At 34.4% G+C, this 23,153-nt stretch overlaps 1 protein-coding gene across 14 annotated transcripts in view; it reads right to left on the bottom strand.

Moving 5' to 3' along the window:
* The window catches only part of MSRB3 (methionine sulfoxide reductase B3), a 259,546-nt gene that overhangs the window by 124,421 nt on the left and 111,972 nt on the right, over nt 1–23,153 (bottom strand). For all 14 annotated transcript variants that reach the window (XR_013155778.1, XR_013155777.1, XR_013155779.1 and 11 more), the window contains one exon: nt 16,980–17,008. Coding sequence is in view for 10 of the 14 variants with exons in the window: in XM_077111325.1 (XP_076967440.1) it covers nt 16,980–17,008 (29 nt within the window). In the remaining 4 variants the exon portion in view is untranslated. The remainder of the gene's footprint in view (nt 1–16,979; nt 17,009–23,153) is intronic.

Here is a 23,153-nt window from a genome sequence, read left to right as displayed (position 1 = left end):
AAAGTGATCAGACTTCCTCTAGAGATATGAATGAAGGTGATCTGGATAGGACTAAGGTAAATCAGAATACTGGGTAAAAGATGCTATACTGATCTGAATCTTGGTGTACCTCCAGAAAAGCCATGTCCTTTAATCCTCATTCAATATTGCTGGCTGGGAGTTTTTTCTATTGTTCCCATGGAGATTTACCCACCCAATTGTGGGTGGTGACTTTTGATAAGATGGCTTCCATAGAGTTGTGACTCCACCGATTTCAGGTGGGTCTTAATTAGTTTACTGGAATCCTTTAAAAGAGGAAGCATTTTGGAGACAGTCCCTTTTAGAACGACGAAAGAGCCACAAGAACTACAGAGCCCATGCAGCCAAGAACCTTGGAGATGAGGGAAGGTGCCCCTGGGGGAGCTTCAAGAAGCAGAAAACCTGGAGAGAAAGCTAGCAGACGTCGACATGTTCACGACGTGCCTTTTCAGTTGAGAGAGAAAACCTGAACTTCATCGGCCTTTTTTGAGTGAAGATAACCTCTTATTAGTGCCTTAATTTGGACATTTTTATAGATTTGCTTTAATTGGGACGTTTTCATGGCCATAGAACTGTAAACTTGCAACTTAATAAATTTCGCCTTTTAAAAGTTGTTCCATTTCTGGTATATCACATTTCAGCAAGTAGCAAACCAGAACAGATGCTATGGCCCATATTTCCAAACTTCAACCTCAGTGTGACACCAAACAGAGATGTTTATTTGGTGCAAAATTTATATCACCTAATTTAACTTGTATGGTCAGTTTACTTGAACACCATAATTACATCTGATATTGACTAGGGTGTGAGATCTTGTCAGTATGTACAGGTTAATGCGATGCAATGCTCCGAAATATCCCAGAATATTTTGGGCAGAGAATTAAAAAGTATTTGCAAAGTCCCCTTGGGGTACTGGGGAGAAAGGAGGAAATATTCAACTTTCCTGTCTGGGGAATTCCTGATATTCTCACAAGCAATAGGGACAACCAATTCAATAGGCCAAGCCCTCAATTTTGGGGTTCACCCCTATGAAATTTATTACTGCAAAGGAGAAGCTAAGCCTGCTGATAATTATGCCTAAGAGTCACCCCCAGAGAATCTCTTTTGTTGCTCAGATGTGGCCTCTCTCTCTAAGCCAACTTGGCAGGTAAACTCATTGTCCTTCCCTCCTTTCCTCCATGTGGGACATGACTTCCAGGGGTTCAAATCTGCCAGGCAACGTGGGGCCTGACTCATGGGGATTAGCCTGGACTTGGCAGCATGGGAATGAAAAGGCCTTCTTGACTAAAAGAAGGAAAAGAAAAATGACATATGAGCTCTTTTTTTGTTCATTTTATTTCTTTTTCTGGAGTGATGTAAATATTCTAAAAATGATCATGGTGAAGAATACACAACTACATGATGATATTGTGAGCCATTGATTGTATAATATGGTTGGACAATATGTATATGGATTTCTCAATAAAAAAATATATATTTTAATTCCAATGTCACTTCTTAGCTACATGGGTTAATCTTTCTGTGAATCAGTTTTCTACTTTAAAAAATGGGAATAATAATGTAAGGCCTATACAGATTAAATAAGCTAGTAAATATAAAGCACTATGTGCCTGGCATATAATAAGCATAAAATCAATGGTAGCAATTGTTATTACTACTACTATTTACAGAGTTAAGTACAAATTCTTTAGCCTGAACTTTCTTTTAGGCTTCCAACTCTACCATTACTCCCCAAACAAAAATTCTCCAGTTCCGGCAAGCTGGTTTTCTCAATTCCCTCAAATATACTTTGCACCTATACCTCTATATACACAAGCAAATTGACTGATTATACAGAGTCAAAGTAAAAGTGTCCATATCGTGGCTCAATGCACTAACAACAGTATGCTGGACCTGAGAATGTTAGGAACAGAGACTGTTTATTAGACACAACTGCATCAGTGGTAGTCAGATTTGGCCTATAGATACACTCTAATCTTTATTACTGAGCAGTAACTGCTGGTACCTACAAATAGCATGAATACATTTCAAAAACATTATAAAGGGTAGGCAGCAGTGGCTCAGTGGTAGAGTACTCATCTGCCATGCAGGAGACCTGGGTTCAATTCCCGGTGCCTTCCCATGCAAAACAAAAACAAAAACAAAAATATTATATAGCACTAAAGATACCAATTGCAAAAATGTATATACTGTATGATTCTATGTATATGAATTTCAAGAACATAACAATATATATTTGATTGTGTTTAAATGAAACTTTTAGGGTGTGTGTGTATGTATACATATATATATATACATATATATATTACTAGAATTAAACATTCTTTAAAAACCATAGGACTGGGGTAGGGGGTGGTACAAGGGTAGTTTAGTGATAGAATTCTCACCTGCCATGCGGGAGACCCGGGTTTGATTCCCGATCCATGAATTTCCCCCCCTAAAAAAGTTCAACAAGGTGTTGCAATAACGGGATAGTCACATGGCAAAAGAATGAAATGAGACCCTCATCATACAGGATACAAAAAAAAAAACAAAAAAAACCCCACAGGCCTGTAAGGAAGAAGCATGATATTTAATTTTTAGGTTTACAGTGATAACAGATAACATGGGGGAAATAAGGAAGAAGGGCAGTGAGGAATAGAATGAAAGGTAAACATAAAATCTTACAACCTGACAACTATTTTTAAGACTTTGAAAAATACATTATTTTTATCAGATAGTTCCTAAATAAGACAAGCTACACATTGGGCCAAATATTTAAAACATTTCAAAACATAAGTTGAAATTCTTTCTTTTAATACATTATTTGCAATTTTCTCTATTATAAATGCTATCAGGAATCTAGAATGTTGATCTTGTATATCTCTTATAATATAATTTACCCTCATAATTACCACTTACCTTGTCTCCTAGTAGTTTGATTTGTGTCTTCAACTCTTCAAATTTATCTTTTCAGTTCTGTTTGTCATTAGAGAACTTTCAGTTTTCCTTATAGCTACAGTGTTATATAGAGGGAATAAATCATTTGGGCTCATCTGAGATGCTGACATCTAGCAAATGGTTTAAGTAGTAATGATCAACAGGAGCCTTACATTAATATCTACAGAGAGAAAGACTGAGTAGATCCTTGTGGACTCTTTTCTGGATTACAAAATACATTACGCAAATTTTAATAATTAAAAACTGGGATTCATTGAACATATATGTTCAATTGATTTCATGGTAGGGATTACTTCTAGCATGTTGCTTATCTGTTATTTTAATCAGCTATAACAGTCAAGTATTAGGTGTTATGGATCAAAATTCATGCTATACATATGTCTGATTTTCGCTTTTGTTTTTTAAAGAAGACAAGTTAATCACACACTAGCAGCAAAATTTTCCTAAATTGTAATAAGTATTTACTATTATTATATGTTATGAAAAAATATAGAAATACTTTAAAAATAGTTTCCAATTTGAAGTAGAATTGCTTCTCTTGTAAGCAAATACTGCTTAAATTTGACAGACTTTTAGTATTGCTTTTTTGTCTAGGATCTATATATCATTTCTTTTCTGAAGAGCTCGGTGTGTTTTGAATATTAACTTTAATACTGCAATATTTTCTCTGCAGTAGATAAATGTGAACCTGTACAAGTTATTGTTACACAGCACACCCAGCTATGTAAGCAGGAACCTTATTCATAAAGCATCTTATTCTCCACAGAAGACTATACATATTTCCAGTAGAAATAGTGAAGAGATGGGGCTGCCTAACAAAATGGCCTTTATTCTTCCTGTAACAATTCTCACCGTTGACTTTGAGACTTTCTGGCAACTCTGCCATTCTGTATGTTATGAAAGACTCAAGAAAAGCTAATAGGATTTCCTTAAATTTGAGCATATATAGCGCAAATAGAGAAAGGTGAGGGATAGCAGAGATAAAAGTATGATAATGTTAAAATTTAAATGACAGTTATGTTTGCCAAACCTCAGTATCAAGTTGTTTTAAGGAAACTATAATATAGTAGTTCCTAGAAATGTAAAATTCCTTATTTTGTATTTAATTATATAAGGAAAAATAAGTCTAGAAAAAGAAAAAAATAAAGATATTTTTAAAATGTCCCCTCCCAAATGGTGGCTACTGTTCTCTGATATATATTCTTCAATTACCTTTCCTCTATGTATGTATATTCATATATATTTGCATACTAAGAATAGTTTTGCAGGTTTTTATTTTTACAAATTGTATCTTACTGTGCATATGATTTGCAAATTGCCTTTTTCTCTTGTCAACATGTTGAGGAGCTCTGTGCCAGTAAATACAGTCTTTTGCATTTTCTTTTCTCTCAAAAAAATAAAACAAAACCATAACTGTACAATACAACGAACTCTAACATAAACCATAGACTATAACTAATAGTACAATTATAGTACTATCCTCTCATCAAATGTAACAAATGTAGCACATTAATGTATGATGTTAATAATTGGGCTGGGGAGTACTTAGGAACTCTGTATTTTCTATATGATTTTTCCATAAACCGACAACTTCTCTAATAAAAAAAGAATATGAAAACAAGTCAGAGACTGGAGGAAAATATTTGCAAATCACACATTTGACAGATGATATTTGACTATCTAAAATATACAAGGGATTTTTAAAATTCAGCAATAAGAAAACAAACAATGCAATAAAACTAGGTAAAAGATTTGAAAAGATACTTCACCCAAGAACATACATGGATGGCAAAAAGAGGTAAGAAAAGATGCTCATTTGTCATTAAAGGATTGCAAATTATAGTACTGATGAGATACCACCAAACATCTATTACAATGACTAAAATCCAAGAAACTAATTATATCAAATTCTGGCAAGGATTCAGGGCAACAGGAACTCTCAATAATTGCTGGTAGGAATACAAAATGGTACAGCACTTTGGAGGACAGTATAGCAGCTTCATACAAAGTTAAACACAATGTTGCTAATATGATCCAGCAATCACACTCCTAGGTATTTATTTAACTAGTTTGAAAATTTATTTTCACACAAAGACCTGTATACAGATGTTTACAGCATCTTTTTTCTTAATCTCCAAAACCTGGACATGACCAAGATATTCTTTAACAAGTGAATGACTAAGCAAATTATGGTACATCCATACAATGGAATGAATAATATTTAGCCATAAAAAGGACACATTATAGATTCTTGTAACAACTTGGATAAATCTTAAATGCATTTTGCTAAGTGAAAGAAGCCTGACCCAAAGAACATATATTATATAATTCTACTCACATGACATGGTGGAAAAGGCAGAACTTTAGCAAGAGAAAAACAGATAGTGGTTGCCAGGGTTTGAAGGAAGAGAAGTGTTTGATTACAAGAGGATGCATAGAGAAATTTTTAGGGTCATGGAACTATTATGTGTGGTACTAGGCTGGTGGATACATGACTCGATGCAATTGCCAAAACCCACAAAGAATGAACTTTGATGTATGCAATTAAAAATATCAACCAGAAGTAGGGAATTCCAGGATGGAAAGCAGACGGTGATAAAACAATCTAACTGTATTATAAATGTATGCTATAACCTCACTAATAGGATTAAGACCCATCCTGATTGAGCTGGGCCACACCTTAACTGAAGTCACTTCACTGAAGATCCTACTTACAATGATTTCAAACTCACAGGAATGGATTAAGAGTAAGAACACATTTTTTCTTGAACAGAGCTCTAAACCACTTCCCTCTGCCCTCTGGACCTCAAAAACACATGTTCTTTCCACATGCAAAATACATTAAATCTATCACAACATCCCCAAAGCCTTAAGTCATCTCAGAAACAATGCTAAGCACAAAGCCTCATCAAAATTAGTTATGGGTGTAGTCTGTCTTGGGGCATAATTCTCCTCTGTGGACCAAGTTATCTGCTTCCAATATACAAGGGACAGGTAGGCATAGAATAGACATTTCCATTCCAATAGGGAAAAACTGGGAGAAAAACAGGAGCCATAGGTCCCAAGTAATTCTGAAATCCAGCATTGCAAACTCCATTAGATTTCAAGGTCTGAGAGTCACCTGTGGATTGATGTTTTATCCTCTTGGCCTGATGCAGCTGCAGACCCACCCCTTCCAAGTGCTTGACTTATATAGTGAGCATGCTCTCCCCAAATACTGTGGTAAAGGGTCCACCTTCTTCAAATCAGAAAGGTGGTCAGGTTCTTCACAAACCTTGACACAAAGGCCCACACTCTCTAAGAACTGGGATGGAGAAAAAGCGCTCCACAAACCCTGGGGTATCGGCTCCATTCTATTCAAGCATCAGGATGGCAGCACTTTTCCTGAAATAGGGCTCAAGGCACACCTCCAAGTGCAAGTACAGACCTACCCTTTCCATATACATAGGTGGTACCATTCTCTTGGTACAAGGAGAGCTCTTTGATCCAGACCTTGGCTTCATAACTCTGCCCTTGAAGTCATTCCTCCTTTAATTTGTCCTTTCTCTATCCTTTTTAGTCCAGGTTGGCAGTGGTTCTGCTTAAACACATTACATGAAAAACTTGCCAGCTTTGCATGCAGTTCACAGGAATCCAAACCGTCAGACAAAAGGACTTCCTAAATAACTGCATTTCCAATTCTGACTTTCCCCCTGGCAATAACAGCACCCCACTCCTGGCACCAAAATCTGTTTTAGTTTATTTCGGCTGCTCAAGCAAATCAATACAATGGGTAGGTTTAAACAACAGGAAGGGATTAGCTCATGATTTTGAGGCTAGAAATGTCTAAATCAAGGTCTCATCAAGGTGGTGCTTTCTTCCCAAAGACTGGCATTCTGGGACTGGCTGCTGGTGATCCTTGGTTCTGAGCTTCTCTCTCACAAGGCAATGCACATTGCAGCCTCTCCTGGCCTTTCCCTTCTCTTCCAGGTTCATTTGAACTTCATCTTCTTTCGTTGCATTGCTTTGTCTCCTTTGTCTGAATTTCATTCTTATAAAGGACTCCAGTTACAGGATTAAGACCCATCCCGAATGAGTTGGGTCATACCTTAACGTACAATGGGTTCACACTCACAGGAATGGATTTTGTTTAGAAACATTTTCCAAACCACCATGGGGAGTGGGTGGGGGTAGGGGTGGAGTTAAATTTAGAGTAAAGAAACCTAGCATACATGCCCTGACCAGATGACCAAGTTTAACAGTGAATAAATTATGTGTATATCACATGTCCCCTGATACAATGTGATGAGAAGGGTGCTTTATTTCTGGATAATTCTTCCCCCAAACTTAAGCTCCAGCCTAATTGTGAGAAAAATATCTGACAAAATAAAAAAGAGGGCATTATACAAAATATCTAATCAGTATTCTTGAAACTGTCAAGATCATGAAAAACAAAGAAAGTCTTAGAAATTGTCACAGACCAAATGAGACTAAGAAAACACAATGGCCAAACACAAAAGTGGCACCCAGTATTGGATCCTGGCACTACAACAGGACATTAGTGACAAACACTAGTAAAATTCAAATAAAGTCAATAGTTTGGTTAATAGTAATGTACCAATGCTGGTTTCTTAGTTTTGACCAACATACCATTGTTATGTAAGATGTTAACAATAGGAAAACTGGGTGTTGTGGTATATATATATGTTTCAATAGCTAAGAAACATTTAAATTGTAAATTGTCAGTTTTAAAGTTACTACACAAGGCTTTTTGATCTGGAAACAAAGAAAATATTATTATACCTCAAGATTTACTCAAAGGCACAATGCAAAGTCTTCTCAAGCAGACAAAATGACTATCAAGTCATGATGAATTTATTCTAGTCTGAATTATCATTTTAATATATTTTATAGGAGAACCACATCAAATAAGGAATTGATTATTCATTCATATGAAGTTTGAAGGAAATAAAAAGATTTATACAGGCAGAAGTTAGTAGAGTACACTAAGAACCTCATAGCAAAGGACTTGTAGTATCTTTTTCAGGCCCAATGGCAAAGCTCTAGGGATGGATGGATGGATGAAGTTGTAGCCAATGAACTAAAAGTTACAGGAGGTTTCACTGTCCAGGATAATTCCTATTTTGAGACAGATGAGTCATGTTAACTTAAACTCATAAAACCAAATATTCAGTTTGCCTCCTTTTGTTCTCATTCTGTACTCAACACAGTGGTTATAATTTGATATCCCACTTAGGTCTTCCTTTATGGTGATAATATGCTACAGGAAGAATATTTCAGTCCCAGCACAAGCAATTTTTTTTAGTAAACTGATTGTGTGAGTTCTTTTTTTGCTTCTCATATAATTTTACTACTTATAGGGAAAGAAGAGGGAGATCATGCTGACATAAGCATTCTGGGTTATATGAAAATTAAATATCTCATTGTAAACAAATACACTGACATTCTAGCTTCATTCATTAGTCTTCTGGGTTTTTATTTTTGTAAGTCCATCCCTAAAAGAGTAAAACACTTAGATTTCTGTGTCTGCAAGTTTAAAGCCAGGTCCTAGCACATGGAAAATTGACCAAGCAATTAATATTACCTTTGAGGCCATATACATAACTGCCAGCAATCTTTTCAATGGCCTACTAATGGCCATATTGTAAAGGTATAAATTTGATACTATACTTTATATGTTCAAGGTGTGATTATAATAATCTCACCATGATTCATTTGAGAAATAAAAATAAAAATTTATAATTTGTAGTGTGTAATACTAAATTATTGTATCATTACTGAAATAATTATAGAAAAATAAAAAAGCTAATAGAAAAATGAAATAAAAATGAAAGCTGCTCATTAAAATAACAGCAATGCTTTTATCTCATGATCTAATAATAACACAATCTTTGGAACCAGAGATCTTAAGTTCAATACCAGCCTGACCATTTACTAGTTATGTTGCCTTAAGCAAATAATTTAATCCTTTCTGTATCCTAATTTCTTCATTGGTAAAATGTCCCCACGTATCCTATAAAGCTCAAACTTGATAAATTTCTGAAAATAGTAAAACATTATATAAATATTTTCATCATTATATGTTCATTAATATCCCATCAAAGTTAGATTCCCAAATAATACGAGATTATAAAAAAGGAACTGGACACACTTCAAAAATACAATCAGCTTAATTGTATATTTTTTACAAAATAATTTATTGAAGTACATGATGTTTTAAAGTGGTAGACTCAATTATTGACTCCAAGTCTTCACTCCTTCCTGTATCTACCCTCTTTACCATGTGAATTGGTAGTTCTTCCCACTACACATTCAGTAGGAAGAACAAAGAGCTGTTTTCCACTCCATATTTTGAGCTTCGGCATGTGACTTGTTTGGTCAATGGGATGTTAGGAGACATAAACATGTGCTCACATAATTGGGTTTGCCCACTTATCTTCTTTCATCAATGATAGACATGTGGAGTAGACCTGTACCCATGCTGCAACTAGCCTGTGTCAATCAAGTCCCAATCACATTGATTCATGTGAGCATGAATAAATGATAGCTGTTTTAAGTCACTTTTGAGATGGCCTGTTATACAGCATTATTATAACAACAGCTAACTGATAGATGTGGTGATTATAAAGAACACTATTCCATATTTGTAGATTCTTAGCTTAAAGGATCATCTTCAAGTTAGATATGATTCTTACCCATTCAATCACTTATTCAACAAATATCTAGTAAGTGCCAACTACTTGCCAAGGAGTATTCCAGGCACTGAGTTACATTAGTCAGGGTAAGTAACACTAGCTGCTATAATAAACAATAGCAAAATCTCAGTGGCTCATCACAAAAAAATTTTATTTCTCCCACTATAAAGTGCATTGAAGATGTCTATAGATAAATGGTTCTCCTGAATGAATCTCCTCCAAGTATGACCCAGAAATCTATACCCTTTCTATATTGTAATGCCATTATCTTCAACATGTGACTCTGAAATAACCTCAGAAAAGGAAAAAAAAAGTGTCACAGCATATGTGACACTTAAGTCCCTCAGCCCAGAAAGGACATATTCCACAGGGAGAATTAGTCATACACCACCACATAGAACCAAAAGGGCTGGAAATTATAATCTCTAGTTAAATAGCCACTTCCCAAAAATAACTCTACACTGTTAAAGAGAGTTAATCTTTGGTCATTAATTAAGCATTTCTACCACAGTCAGAGAAGAGATTTAGACAGAGATCTTCAACCTCATGGAACACTTATTTATTGATTACTTATTTCTCATCAGATGTCAATGCTATAAATGTGAATAAGACTTGGCTCTTGTCTTCAAGAAAGTCAAGGCTTTGAAGAGAAAAAGAGCCACATGAATAATTATAGCAGATGATAAGTGCTATAATAAATTTATGTACAAGTCCAATGTTACAGAAAGGGAGGAATGACTGTTAGGAAGGTATAAAGGAAAAGTAGATTTAATTGAGAAGGGTCAGTATTTGAGTTGAGATTTAAAAGATAAACATAATTATGCCAAACAGATGGAGAGATAGGGAAAGATCCTAACTGGAAAAACAGAAGTCATATAAAAGCTCAGAGTCTTTTTTCTCACTGAGCTATACAGGTTGGGAGAGAGAAGAGGAGAGCACTGGTATTTACAGGTAGTAAAACAACATTTTGTTTCACATATTATTTCAATAATAAATTTTCTATTTAAGGTAGCCTTCATTCTCATGAATACTGCTTTGGAATGATCTCTACAAGAAGGCATGCAATGCATGACCCAAGTTGGCTAGCACCAGAACACATAAAGTAAGTGATGCTTTGACAACACAGGGGTAGTAACAGTTAAAGAAGGAGAATTTAGGTAAAAAGCATAAAATAAAAGACTATTTTTTCTCTCAAAATCCTTGTCAGCTAAAATAGAAACCAAATAAATAATGATGCATAGGCTGTATTATTATAAATCAGGTTGATCTAATAAATGTGCATCAAACACAGAGAACATAGTTTTCAAATTATCCACAGAAGAGTTACAAAAATTAAATACATAGTTCAAAAAAAACTTTAATAAGTACTGAATAACAGACTTAGTAAAAAGTAGATACAAAACAGGCTACATTCTTTGACCACTAATAACGAAAAGGAAAATTACTTACAAAAATAGAAAGAAGAAAATTTGGAAATTTAAAAATACTTTCCTAAATAATTATGTCCAAAAGAAAATCAAAACTTGAAACTTCTAGGTTTCAACTAAAGCTGTAATGAAGGAAATTCATAGCTTTAAATACTATAATTCTAAATAAGAAAAAAAGAAAAGAAAATTTAAGTAGGTTACACTGGTGCACATGAAAACTAATAGAAATAAGAAAAGGCTTCAGTTATGTCTGTTTGATCCAAAAACTCTCTTTAGCCACTATATCAAGCTGCTTCCTGGTCTTTACGTTAGTTTATAAAAGGAGATGAAGGGTTGTGTTTCCTTTACTTGTTTCTACATGATCTAGTAAGATTACTGTAAAGAAGGTTGCCTGATTTTTCAGGCCAACCTTGGATAGAATCCTGTATAAAAACAAACAAACAAAAAAAAGTGTAGTTAATCTCTTTTAATGACAACCAAATGTGAAATGCCACTCTAACAAAAGATAAAGAAAAACTACACACTATATTAGCATTATTGGGCTGTTCTCTTAAAAGTGAAAATGGATAACAAAATGATATGGTTTGAGTAAAGTAAAGAAGGGTAAAACTGTCAAACCTAAAATAGATCAGCTTATGTTTATAAATAGCTTTACCTCACCATCAGGATCTAAATTTAACCTGTTAGGCCACCTCAGCTAAAACTGCAGAGAAATCCATGAGGTTTTTTATAATAGACTCACTAGCTGCAAGATTCCACAAGAGAAGGAATTGTCCATCCTACTCACAGCTATAAACTCAGCATCTGGCATAAAAAATGCCCAACAAATATATCTTGAATGAATGAATGAACAGTCAGTATTTTTCTGGTTTCTACTAATGAATGATGTCTAAAGATAAATTTCAATAATCTTACAAAGATTTATATTTTATTCCCTTGCTCTTCATTTCCTTGAGACTTTCCAAAATTTTAAACAGTGAAACTGAATTGTAGTGGGTAAAAAGTATTATCAACATAGTCTCACGCTTATAAGATCTAAAGATATTTTCCTTACTAAAATTTCCTGAGAAAGATCTACCATGTTAGGCAAACTGTCTCCTTTATTAATAAGCTTTCAAAATTCTAGTTCTGGTGTATTCAAATTCCTCATTTCCTTCCAACTTAGTGACTACTCTTGCAGCCCACTCTGGTTTACACTGCCCTCAAGTTTTTGCCTCAAGCTTTAACTGAATATATACTTTGAATTTCTTATCCTCGTGTGGATTCCTTTTTAACTGAAGATCTTAAAAGTGACACTAGCTGCTTTTTGTTCCTTGGAGTTTTTTGCTTTTCTTTTTTTCTCTTCAGTGTAATTATATTCTGTTGTGCCTTTTATTATCATGTCTTTTAGGATCTCCTAAGCTTCTACACTCTTGGGCTTTATTTAATAGTAAGCTCCCTCCTCCGCTCTCTAAACTAAACCATGCTCATTAGGTTCCTTAATCCTCCACAATTTGCTTTCATGAAATCTTATACCTTTGTATTGCTGTGTTCTATGAACCCATTTCCTTAGTTTAGCTATTCCAAGCAGCCCAGAATCAACAAGCACTAAATATAAGCTTATTCACTTTCTTAGCGAAATGACTCTACTGGAAAAAAAAAATCTTTGTTTTAAATGTTTATGTACCATGGAGCGATACCATTTAACCTGGTATTTCATTTTCTCACCCAAGCATTACCTGAAAAGGTTAGGACTGCAGAATTAGACTATGAGCAATCTTTAATTTACAGTTACTAATTTATAAGCTTTAGGTCCTTCTTGGTCAGAAAGCCATTCAATTATAATAAAGCAGAAATAACAATATCCTGATATAACGTCAGTGAACTAATAAATTACAACTACGTCTTAGTAAATTTTTTGTCTCGTAACTACAAATTCAGGAGAAGAGTAAAACATATCTTTTCAATAATTCAGCAAAAGTTCTGCTTTTCCAAATGGGTTGTTCTGGAAAGACATGCACATTCTTGAACATTGCCTACAGAGTCAATTCTGGGTCTTTCAGCAGTTCATCCTCCACTGTCTCTTCCATTCTGCTCACCTTTGCTGATGAGTAGGTACAGAAGGGCCAAGAAAGCATATATTGTAGATGTTTTTAAAACTTCCTAGGGGCCTTGTTATATGTTTCAGTAATAGATTGAAAGAGTTAATGAAGTTTCCAAAGGTACCCAACTTATTCAAGCAAAGTTTACACTACAACCCTGTGCATGTTAACTTGTGATCCTCCCCATCCGGATGATAGAAAGCAAAACCAGTAAGTTCTTGATTTAATTGGTTTGCATTCACACATTGACCTCCAGGGCACTGTTTATATAGCCTATCATGCTATATGCTCCAGTTCTCTGCCTCTTTAAAAAGCATGTCTCTCCTGAGATTTGATATATGGCTTTCATGTTTAATCACTACATTAAATCCAATGCTTTGCTTCCTCCAGAGCACTCCTCCTTCCTTCTTGGGAGGTGAAGAGAAAAGCACAGTTTCTAGCTACTTCTGAACATAAAAGGACGTCTTTTTGCGCTACTAGTAAAATCACCAACTCTACATGATCCTAGGTAAGCAACATTAGTACATCAACTCAGAAAAGCATTAAAGTAGAAAAGTATTAAAATTCCTTTAGAAGGAAGTTTGGCTGTCTGGTCTCAACTGTCAAAGCCAAAAATTGAGTTATAAACCAACAGAAAAGGTATTGAATCAGTATATAACGCAATACATAGAGAACACAGCTAGACCAGCTGAAATTTAACGAAATGAGTCTTTGGGGCAGAACATTACTGATATACTCAGAACACATTCAACTCGGCACCTTTGCCTTCTGGTTGAATGTTTTCCTAATGACACAATATACCACAAATAGAACTTTGAAAGTCTCTTTAACTGAATGTGGGCATGGTGATCCCATAATCCTTTCCATAAAAATGTACATTTGACCCAAATTTCTAAGACAGATGTAATCTCAAAAACAAATTGACCCCTTTCAATAAGTCAAGACAATCTATGATTTTCAGGTTTAAAAAAATCACGTGCAATGTATATATTTACTTTAAAAGATTTTAAGCAAAAGAAAAGAAAGGTATAACTAATACAGCAAACTTTTAACACTAGTAAAATCTAGATGATGGATTTGTGGGTGCTCTTTATACTATGCCTTTTACATTTCTGTATATTTGAACATTTTAAGTATAAAAGTTCTGTTTTTAATTTTCAAAAAAGTACAAGGAGGGTGTTTGTGGATTTGCTTTTGTAGAGAAAACTGATACAATTCTGATGAAGAAAAATATTGAAATCACTTTACAGGTTGATTATTTGGTATATATTCAACATCTGAATTTTTTACTATATGCTGACTATGCAAACTTTCCTTGCTCCTGAATCTCATTCCAGAGCCTGAAACTCATTTATACAAACTACAGATGATGCACAGTAAGCTCTGCATAAGTTGGGCACTTTCCTTGAAAAATAGAGCATATATATTTATATACATATACATATATAATTTGACTTTGGAATTCTTTCCTTTATTGCAAGTCATCAACTATAGTATTTATTTTTTAAGGTTTTTTTTTCTTAGTAAGATTAGTGTCTTCCTTTAAATATCTTACTTTGCCAGGAACACTACTACAGTTGTACATAACATTAAACAGAGCTAGTTTACTTTCTGTATCTGATGAATAATAGGGAATCCAAACCTATTAAAGTCATACATTCAATTTTTTCAACCTGCTACCTTATTTCTAACCAAAATTTGCATGATACAGAATGTCAAGAAATAAATTTTATCTTTCATTGTGAAGATTCACTCATTTAATCAACAGTAAGATGAAAGAAGTTAAAGAAAAATAATTCCTGTTTCTTAATTTGAAATCATCTAAATTCTTTTCACGACATATTTAAATTCAAAATTATAAGAATAAATGAACTTTTAATCAGTATTCTCCATAAGATGTCTCAAAGCAAAGAACTTCATAGTTTTCAAAAACATAGTGATGTTGCTCGTGACAGACATTTTAAAAATTAAGAAGTGAAAAAATAAAGAGTCATGGATAAAGTCCTTGGTCACAAGAGTGAAAGATGTGTGCTTATAGAGATGTTATAACAATTTTCATGATAAATCCTTTCAGTACAGGAATTAAACAGCACACTTTTGTTTTGACATTTTCACTTAAATTATCTGACTTTGACAATAGCTGTCTAATTCTTCAGCTTTATACCCAGTGTCCAGGTTTTGCTTTAAAAATGAACCTAGGAGACTCTTCTATTTTAAAAAGCTATGTTCCAGATCCTGTACCCTAAGACCAGTTTCTAGCTTGATATTTGTGAATTGAAGTTCATGTCAGATCATAATAAAGTGGGTTCTTAAAAAATGTTTGGCAATCAACTGGCAATGATAAAAAGACTTGCCATTTTTATGTAAAAATTCATTTTCTATCAGTTTTCAAATATACAACATTCATTTATTTTTTATTATACTTAAAAATATCAACTAATAAAAACATGAAAAAGGTTTGTAATCCTATTTTAAATCACCTTCTGTGAATCAATTAGAGTCAAATTTTGATAAAATGCTACCATACCTTTAGCCTTCACAGAGTCAATACTGTTAATCAGAAATACTATCACTGACACACGTCATTAAGAAGCCCAAGAACACAGAGAAGAGAAAGACTTCTCGAACCATGGTGCTCAAATCTAGGAGAAATAGTTAACCTAAATGAACAGATTTCATATTTAAATAGTTTTCTTATGTTGGAGAAATTCCTAAAATTGTACAATAAAATAAAGGTGAAGCTTATGAAGAAGGAAAAGCCTGTTGGCTCCCTAGTACCAGTATCCAAAAGAATACATGTCTCTTGGTTCCTCTGTGAACATAATAAGCAAAAATACTTTTTATTCTAAATATAATGGAACTAAAGCCAGAATAGGGATGTTAATTTACAATTCAACAAGCTATATTTCTTCTGAAAGTTATTTTCTCCTGCAATTAAAAAGTTATGTTTGTATCTATTAAAAGTTCACCAAAATTTCCAGCCCTGCACTCCCCCACCTCAAAAAAAAAATTCAACCAATGGTGCAGCAATAACAGGATACATGGAAAAAGGATGAATGACCCCCACCATATACATACAAAAAAAAAAACACACAGAAGAAAATTCACCAAAGAATATAATTTCTTTGTATCAAATGAGACAATTTTTGTGTTTTAATTGTAAACATCATGAGAAACTCTGAAGCACATAATTATAAAAAATGACATAAAGAAAGATTCAAATCTAAGGATTATAAATTACATTCATGCTTAAGGAGAAGAAAACATCTCATGAGGCTGATCTGCTACTGCTTGTGGAATGTAAATTTTGCCTGATAGATACAAAATAACAACTTAAGGTAACCTTAATTTGCCACCCCTCCAAACAAGAACAAAAAAATTAAAACTAATAAGTCATAGGCAAATTTCTATTGGCTGAAACCTTAATGATTTGCTGGACTAAATGCATCTGTCACTCATATTTGATGACAAATCACTTACAGAAAATCTTCAAATTATTCAGGTTGCTTTGTCCACTGAGAAAAACATTCTATTTTGAGCAAGGAGTATGTTTGCAACCCCCATCTCTACTTTTAAAAATAAAACAATGAAGATACAGAGCAGTTAATGCCTACTGCAGACCAGCTAGAATCCCAAAGTGCACATCTCAAGTTCTGACGCAAAGCAGCCAATAATCCTGCTTTTGAGGTAGGGTTCATGTTTTGAAAGAGGCTTCCCAGTTTGCTTAAAATCAAAATGATTCTCAATCTGATGAACTACTCCTCAGAGGATAATGTAAATAAAAGATACTCAGAATAACATTATTAATGTAAACATACCTGAACCGGAGTCAAATTTGGTTTCTGACCTGCAAAAAGAAAGAAATATTTTACAATATAAAAATTGTTTGTAAAAGATCAACAGTTATTTTACATATTATAGTCATATTTTTAGATTTATTAATAGTTTTAGATTTCAGTACATTGGTCAACAAGTAAAACAGCTTTCTACAAGGTAAATATATATTCATTTTAACCATTTTAAAAGCATGAATTGCCCAGGTTCCACTAAACATACACATACAGACAGTACAGTATGGAATGGATATTAACTTTTTAGCATATTTTTGGATAAATTATGTAAAAACAAAAAGCATCCATTCTCTTCAGATTAACTTGTTCAATAATATATAAAGTAATAAAAATAAATTTATAATTATTCTCTTTACTTGTTATTAAAGATTTTCAATTTATCAACACCAAGTAATTTTCACTAAGTTCTTAACACAGAGCAAATGAACCTCATAAGGCCATACATTTAACAAAAAGGGGGAAAAAATCTAAGCCCTTGTGGGAACCTTATGTTTCAGATATAGGTTAATACCGGTTGTAAATTCAGAAGCCTTTGAAGGTCTCAGTTCAGCTGTGGGAAAACTTCTTTTGGGTAATTACTCTCAAGATGCTGCTGATGTGCTCTCAAGCAGAATTAACCCTATGACTAGGCCTATCTACACAAACTACTCTGAGACAGCATTGTCTATATCTAGCTCTCAAACCAATTAGTGAACATGTTCCAGTCGGATTTATATCACACATCCACAATGAATAGTATATATGTTCACAGCTGCCACAGCAAGATACAAGAACCGACCAGCAGGAGTCCTGTTAAGGGATGTTACATTGATAGAGAAGTTTTTTTTTTTTTCCTGGAGAAATTCAGTTAACTAAATGGGAAAAGAGGTTTCTTTCAAATTATGCCAGAGTACAAAGCACTTTGGAAGTAGTAGCTTTCTTCACCTAAATTAGCTTCAAGAGAAGTCATCAAAGGAAAGAAGAAGAAAAAAAAGAAAAAGAAAGAAGTTTCCTTGATCATTAAAAAACATTTTCTCAAGTATTTCCAAATAAAGTTTCACCTGATGCTTAAAGTCAACAATTATTTTTAAAGAAATAAAAAACTATTATTGCAATCAATGTTATCAATAACCACCATGGGAATTCAGGTCTACATTTTTCCTAAGCTTTGGCCCCACCTCAGTCCTCTCATCTCAGCCCTTTTCTTAGAAGTCTCTGTATCCTCCTATCAGGTACAAACCCATTTTCACTTTTTGTCCTTATTCCTATTCTGAAAAGTCTTGCCACATACTCTTCTCTGTTTTTCTGCCATCCTGGAGCCTCTCTCTAAACTACACAAAACATTTTATATTCTGCTGGTTTCACTGTCCATCTTCCTCAGTAGACTATAACCATGCCTTAACCTCTATAGCCACAGCACCTAAATAGTGCCTGGCATTTCTGTTTAACGAATGTCTGTTGAGGGAAACTTCTGCATCCACACACACTTCTTCACCTCCTTACCTATAGGAAAGTCAAAGGTGCTCTTCCTCCTGTCTAAAGTTCCTTTCACATGTGTCCTAAAATGAATTGTCTCATTTCCCCTGAAACCAGACTGTACCAATTACTTCTTTCTCTTGCATCTTCATCATCTGGGTCTCCATGGATTCCTCTTCCATTTAACATATTAGTACTCCGGAATAAAATAAAAGCCCTCTTTCACATGTTTTCCTGAACGTGTTATCCTCTGTTATTCATAGCTTCTCAATCCAGTTTACTAAAAGGATAGTCTATACAGTAAGTCTGCATTTCCTGACCTCCCAGAATACTGACTCCTTCAACTACTAAAATCTGCCTTTGCTAAGGTTTCAGTGGCCTCCAACTCCAATTCCAATTGGGATTTGAATCCTTCACTTCCACCAAATTGAACTACTGCAATACTATTTCACAGCTTCTACCTAAAGTGCCCCTGTTCCAGTTCATCATGGACAAACTTTTACTAATTCTCAAGGCTCTCCTCTTAATCACTTCAGCATCCTGCCGGCCCACCTTTGCCTCCCAAAGCTTCTTTCTCCCCATGGGTTACTCCTCCACTGAAGTCGGGCACCACATCCCATACTGTGTGGCACAGCAACACTAAGCTCACTAAGGTACAGACTGGCCTTATCCATTTTTGTATTTTCAACATGTAGCAGAGCACCTGGCACTTAGGAATTATTAAAAATTTGTGGTAGGAATTAGTTAATGAATCCACAGATTAACAGAAGGCCAAAAGTAAAATATGATGACCAAAAACTTTATAAAATATGTTTTGAGATATGAGAAAGTATATCAGAAAACTTTTATTTCTCATATTTTCTTATCTGCTCAGGGATAACTGGTCAATATGTATACCCTTGGAGCACAGAGAAAACATATTCATAATGACCTCGGGTATTAGTTTAAAAATATTTTCAGAATTCTCAGAAACAACACTGAACCTTCAAATAATAAAGCTTCTCTATTAATAATTAAAACTTATAACAACAGAAGTAAAAACTGTCAATTTAGGACTAGGCAAAATTGGTTCTGTGGTATAAATTAACTCAGATTTCTATCAGAGTTTACAAATACACACACACACACACACAAAGGACAAATTACTCCTTTATCATTCTATGATCTATTATTACCCCTAATTATAATTCCTCCTGGAAAGTAAGTAAACTATAGAAAGGAATAAACAAATGGCAAGTGCAAAAAGTAGAATACACAAAGATGTAATAATACAGATTATACAAGAAAGGTAAAGATAGATGTGGTGATATGAAACTGCATATACCCCAGAAAAGTATGTTCTTTAAGTTAATCCATTCCTGTGGGTTTAGACCCATTGTAAGTTAGGATCTTTTGGTGAGGCTATTTCAGCTAAGATATGACCCACCTCATTAGGGTGGGCCTTAATCCTCTTACTGGAGTCTTATAAGGGAACGAAATTCAGACAAAAAGAGTGTTCTAGTTTGCTAGCTGCTGGAATGCAACACATCAGAGATGGATTGGCTTTTAATAAAAGGGGATTTATTTCATTTGTTGAGGAAAGGCAGCTAACTTTCATCTGAGGTTCTTTCTTACGTGGGAAGGCTCAGGGTGATCTCTGCTGGCCTTCTCTCCAGGCCTCTGGGTTCCAACAACTTTCCCCAGGGTGTTTTCTTTCTGCATCTCTAAAGGCCTGGGCTGAGCTGCAAGTGCTGAGAGGAGGTATGCTGAGCTGCTTGGGCTGTGCTACATTGAGTTCTCTTATTTAAGCACAAGCCAATTAAATCAAACATCATTCATTGTAGCAGGCTTGCCCTGGCTGACTGCAGATGTAATGAGCAACAGATGAGGTTCACATATCCTTGGCTCATGTCCACAGCAACATAACCAGGCACCTTCACCTGGCCAAGTTGACAACTGAATCTAACTACCACAGAGAGAGAAAGCCATGGAAGCAAGAAGCCAAAATCAACAAAACCTGGAAGAGAAGGAAAAGACCAGCAGACACTGCCATATGCCTAGCCATGTGACAAAGAAGTCAAGGATCACCAGCAGTTGCAGTCAGTCTTTGGGAAGAAAGCATCACCCTGAGATTCAAGAAACTGAATCTTAAAGCTCATTTAAGACCATAAGAGAAAATCCAATAGTAAGGATAGTAGAGCACTAAAGTAGAAGGAAGTCACTATTATTTTGGAGACTTGTCAAAAACAGTTCAGCCAGTATCCTTTCTACAATAGCAATATTGCCCCATTTTTTAAAAGGCTTAAATTAAAACTTGCAAATTTTCAAACCTTAAAGTGAAGATTTTAAATTTTAAAAACGAGAACGTATAGATATTAGGAGAATTCAACTATCAATGATACTTTTTAAAATAGCTGAAACATGCAATAAATGCATTCATTGGATAATAAAGTTGGCAGATTTTCAAAACAGGAAAGTTTTAGTCATTGGTTAGAGTTGTAAAGTCCTGGAAAATTTTATAAGACTCAGTTTTTTCTACTTACAGGGAAAGTCCAGTGGCCCTGAAAGTTCTATGTGAACTGAAGTCAACATTATTTTTTTATCTCTCTTGGGAGCCCACAAAGACTCAGAGTACATTGCTCTTTGTTTAATGTTCAATTATATAAAATATTTTGAAATGGGAATTGTATAAGAATGAACTTCAGGTAAATGAAACTACTGCTCAAAAAACTACTACTTCTACATGTTCCAGATAACATGTAGAAGAGTAAGGATACTGTTATTATTTGTAACTGATGTAAACTAAAGATTCTAACAGAAAATTATTAGAGGGAAGGAACAGGAGCGACAGACTAAATTTGCCTTGAAGTGCATTAAATGCGGCAACCCCATACCAAGGATTTTCTAGGACAATACAAGTCAAATAATCTATCCTGTTGAGCCTTAAAGCATGCAAAAGTTCCGGAAATTCCACTGTTTGAGGGTCCTACTTATTAGCCTAATAATTTCTCCTACCTGTAGAAGTAATATGAAAGCCTTCAAACTAGAAACTATTAGTAAGACCAGTGAACATTCCCATGCCTTCTTTCAACTCCAAACACAGCGAGCTTCCTATGTAAAGACTTAGGCACTTGGTATTTCCTTTATTTGGAATGCTCTCTCCTACCCCTACCCTCCCGTTATCCCCTAATCATTTGCCTACTTAACTTATCTAACTTACAAAACTTTCGTCACATTAGCTTAATTATCAATTCTTAAAGATGAAAAATACCCAAAGTTCAATCCCTTTAGTTTACACTTTCATAGCACCAGTCACACTTTTTTTGCACTTATCAGAATTATAATTTTATATTTGTTCATGTGGTTGTTTAATCATGCTAAAAGAGTTCAATAACTGTGGCAGATACTGTTGGCTACTTACTGGGTAATAGCCATCTGTGTTCCTTGACAAGAGAATTCCAATTTTGAAGGTGGCTAAAAATATGCCTATCCAGCTGATGAATTCTGATTGAGGTAAGACAACCATGGCAGTCCAATTCTCCTTTGTTAGTAAGGGTTCAAAGATAAGCATGTGAGCCAATTTCAGTGAGTGGTAAGGGGAAGACGGCTCGGGATATTTTTTGGAAAGATTTTTCTCCATGAAAAGGAGTAGGTGATTTAAGGAGAAGGCCCTTTTTCTACTCTCTCCCTTGTTCCTGCCTCAGAACTTATCATACAAGGATATGATGCTTAGAACTGCTGTAGCAGCCTTGCAACCATGAGAGGAAGGCCAAGAGAATCATTCCAATTCCAGAATACCCCTTTTCTCTAGAGTTCTCTACAGTTTCTCTAGAGTTCTTGCTGCATTAGATAGTTGTCTAGCATTGTTAGGCCATTTTTACTGAAGTTTTTCCATTAGTGTTTTAATGCAAAAAGTTCTATTATTATTACTATAGAATTAATAGGATAAGAATTATTTACTTATTTTGTCTAAAATTTAGGCCTCTATGCTACATTTTGATGATAATGATACTACAAATAAAAAAGACAAAAAAAAATACACAGAAAAGGAAAAAAAGAAGAATTTAAATGTGTTAAAGACAAGTTACCACAACTAAAATTGAGGAAAAAATACCAATAAAATGTGCCCACTAGGGCAGGCCACAGTGGCTCAGCAGGCAGAGTTCTTGCCTGACATGCCCAAGACCCAGGTTCGATTCCCGGCCAAGACCCAGGTTCGATTCTCAGTGCTTGCCCATGCAAAAAGAAAAAAGAAAATGTGCCTACTAACTGCATGCCTAATTTTTTTTAACTGAAAAATAAAAGCCAAGAAAGCACAGATATTTAAAAATCAAGATAATTATGAGCAAAATAGTAAGAATAATTCAACAATCTTTGAAAGATGATACAATTACAAATACTTTGATGAATTCTGTCATTCAACAAATACTGTATTAAAAATATCTCATTCTCATGTGAAGATCAAATTTATTGTTGCTTGGTTAAGAATAATAACAAAATTAAACTAAAAGTCTTAAAACTTGCCAATATTAAAAGATAATAAATTGTGTTCAAAGAAGTCTAAATTAACTACAAAATATTTTAATATCTGGGACAAACTGAGACATAAAATGATTTAAAGAAATGAAGGAGCAAATGTTACATAAAAATATATTTAATGGCCATGAGTCATATTTATTTTTTGAAGAAAGATTTGTTGAGTTCTAG

The sequence above is a fragment of the Tamandua tetradactyla genome, chromosome 7 (genome assembly GCF_023851605.1).
Source record: "Tamandua tetradactyla isolate mTamTet1 chromosome 7, mTamTet1.pri, whole genome shotgun sequence".
In the NCBI taxonomy this organism is placed as follows: Eukaryota; Metazoa; Chordata; class Mammalia; order Pilosa; family Myrmecophagidae; genus Tamandua; species Tamandua tetradactyla.
Note: the sequence above shows the minus strand (reverse complement) of the source record. Positions and strands in the feature narration are given on the sequence as shown.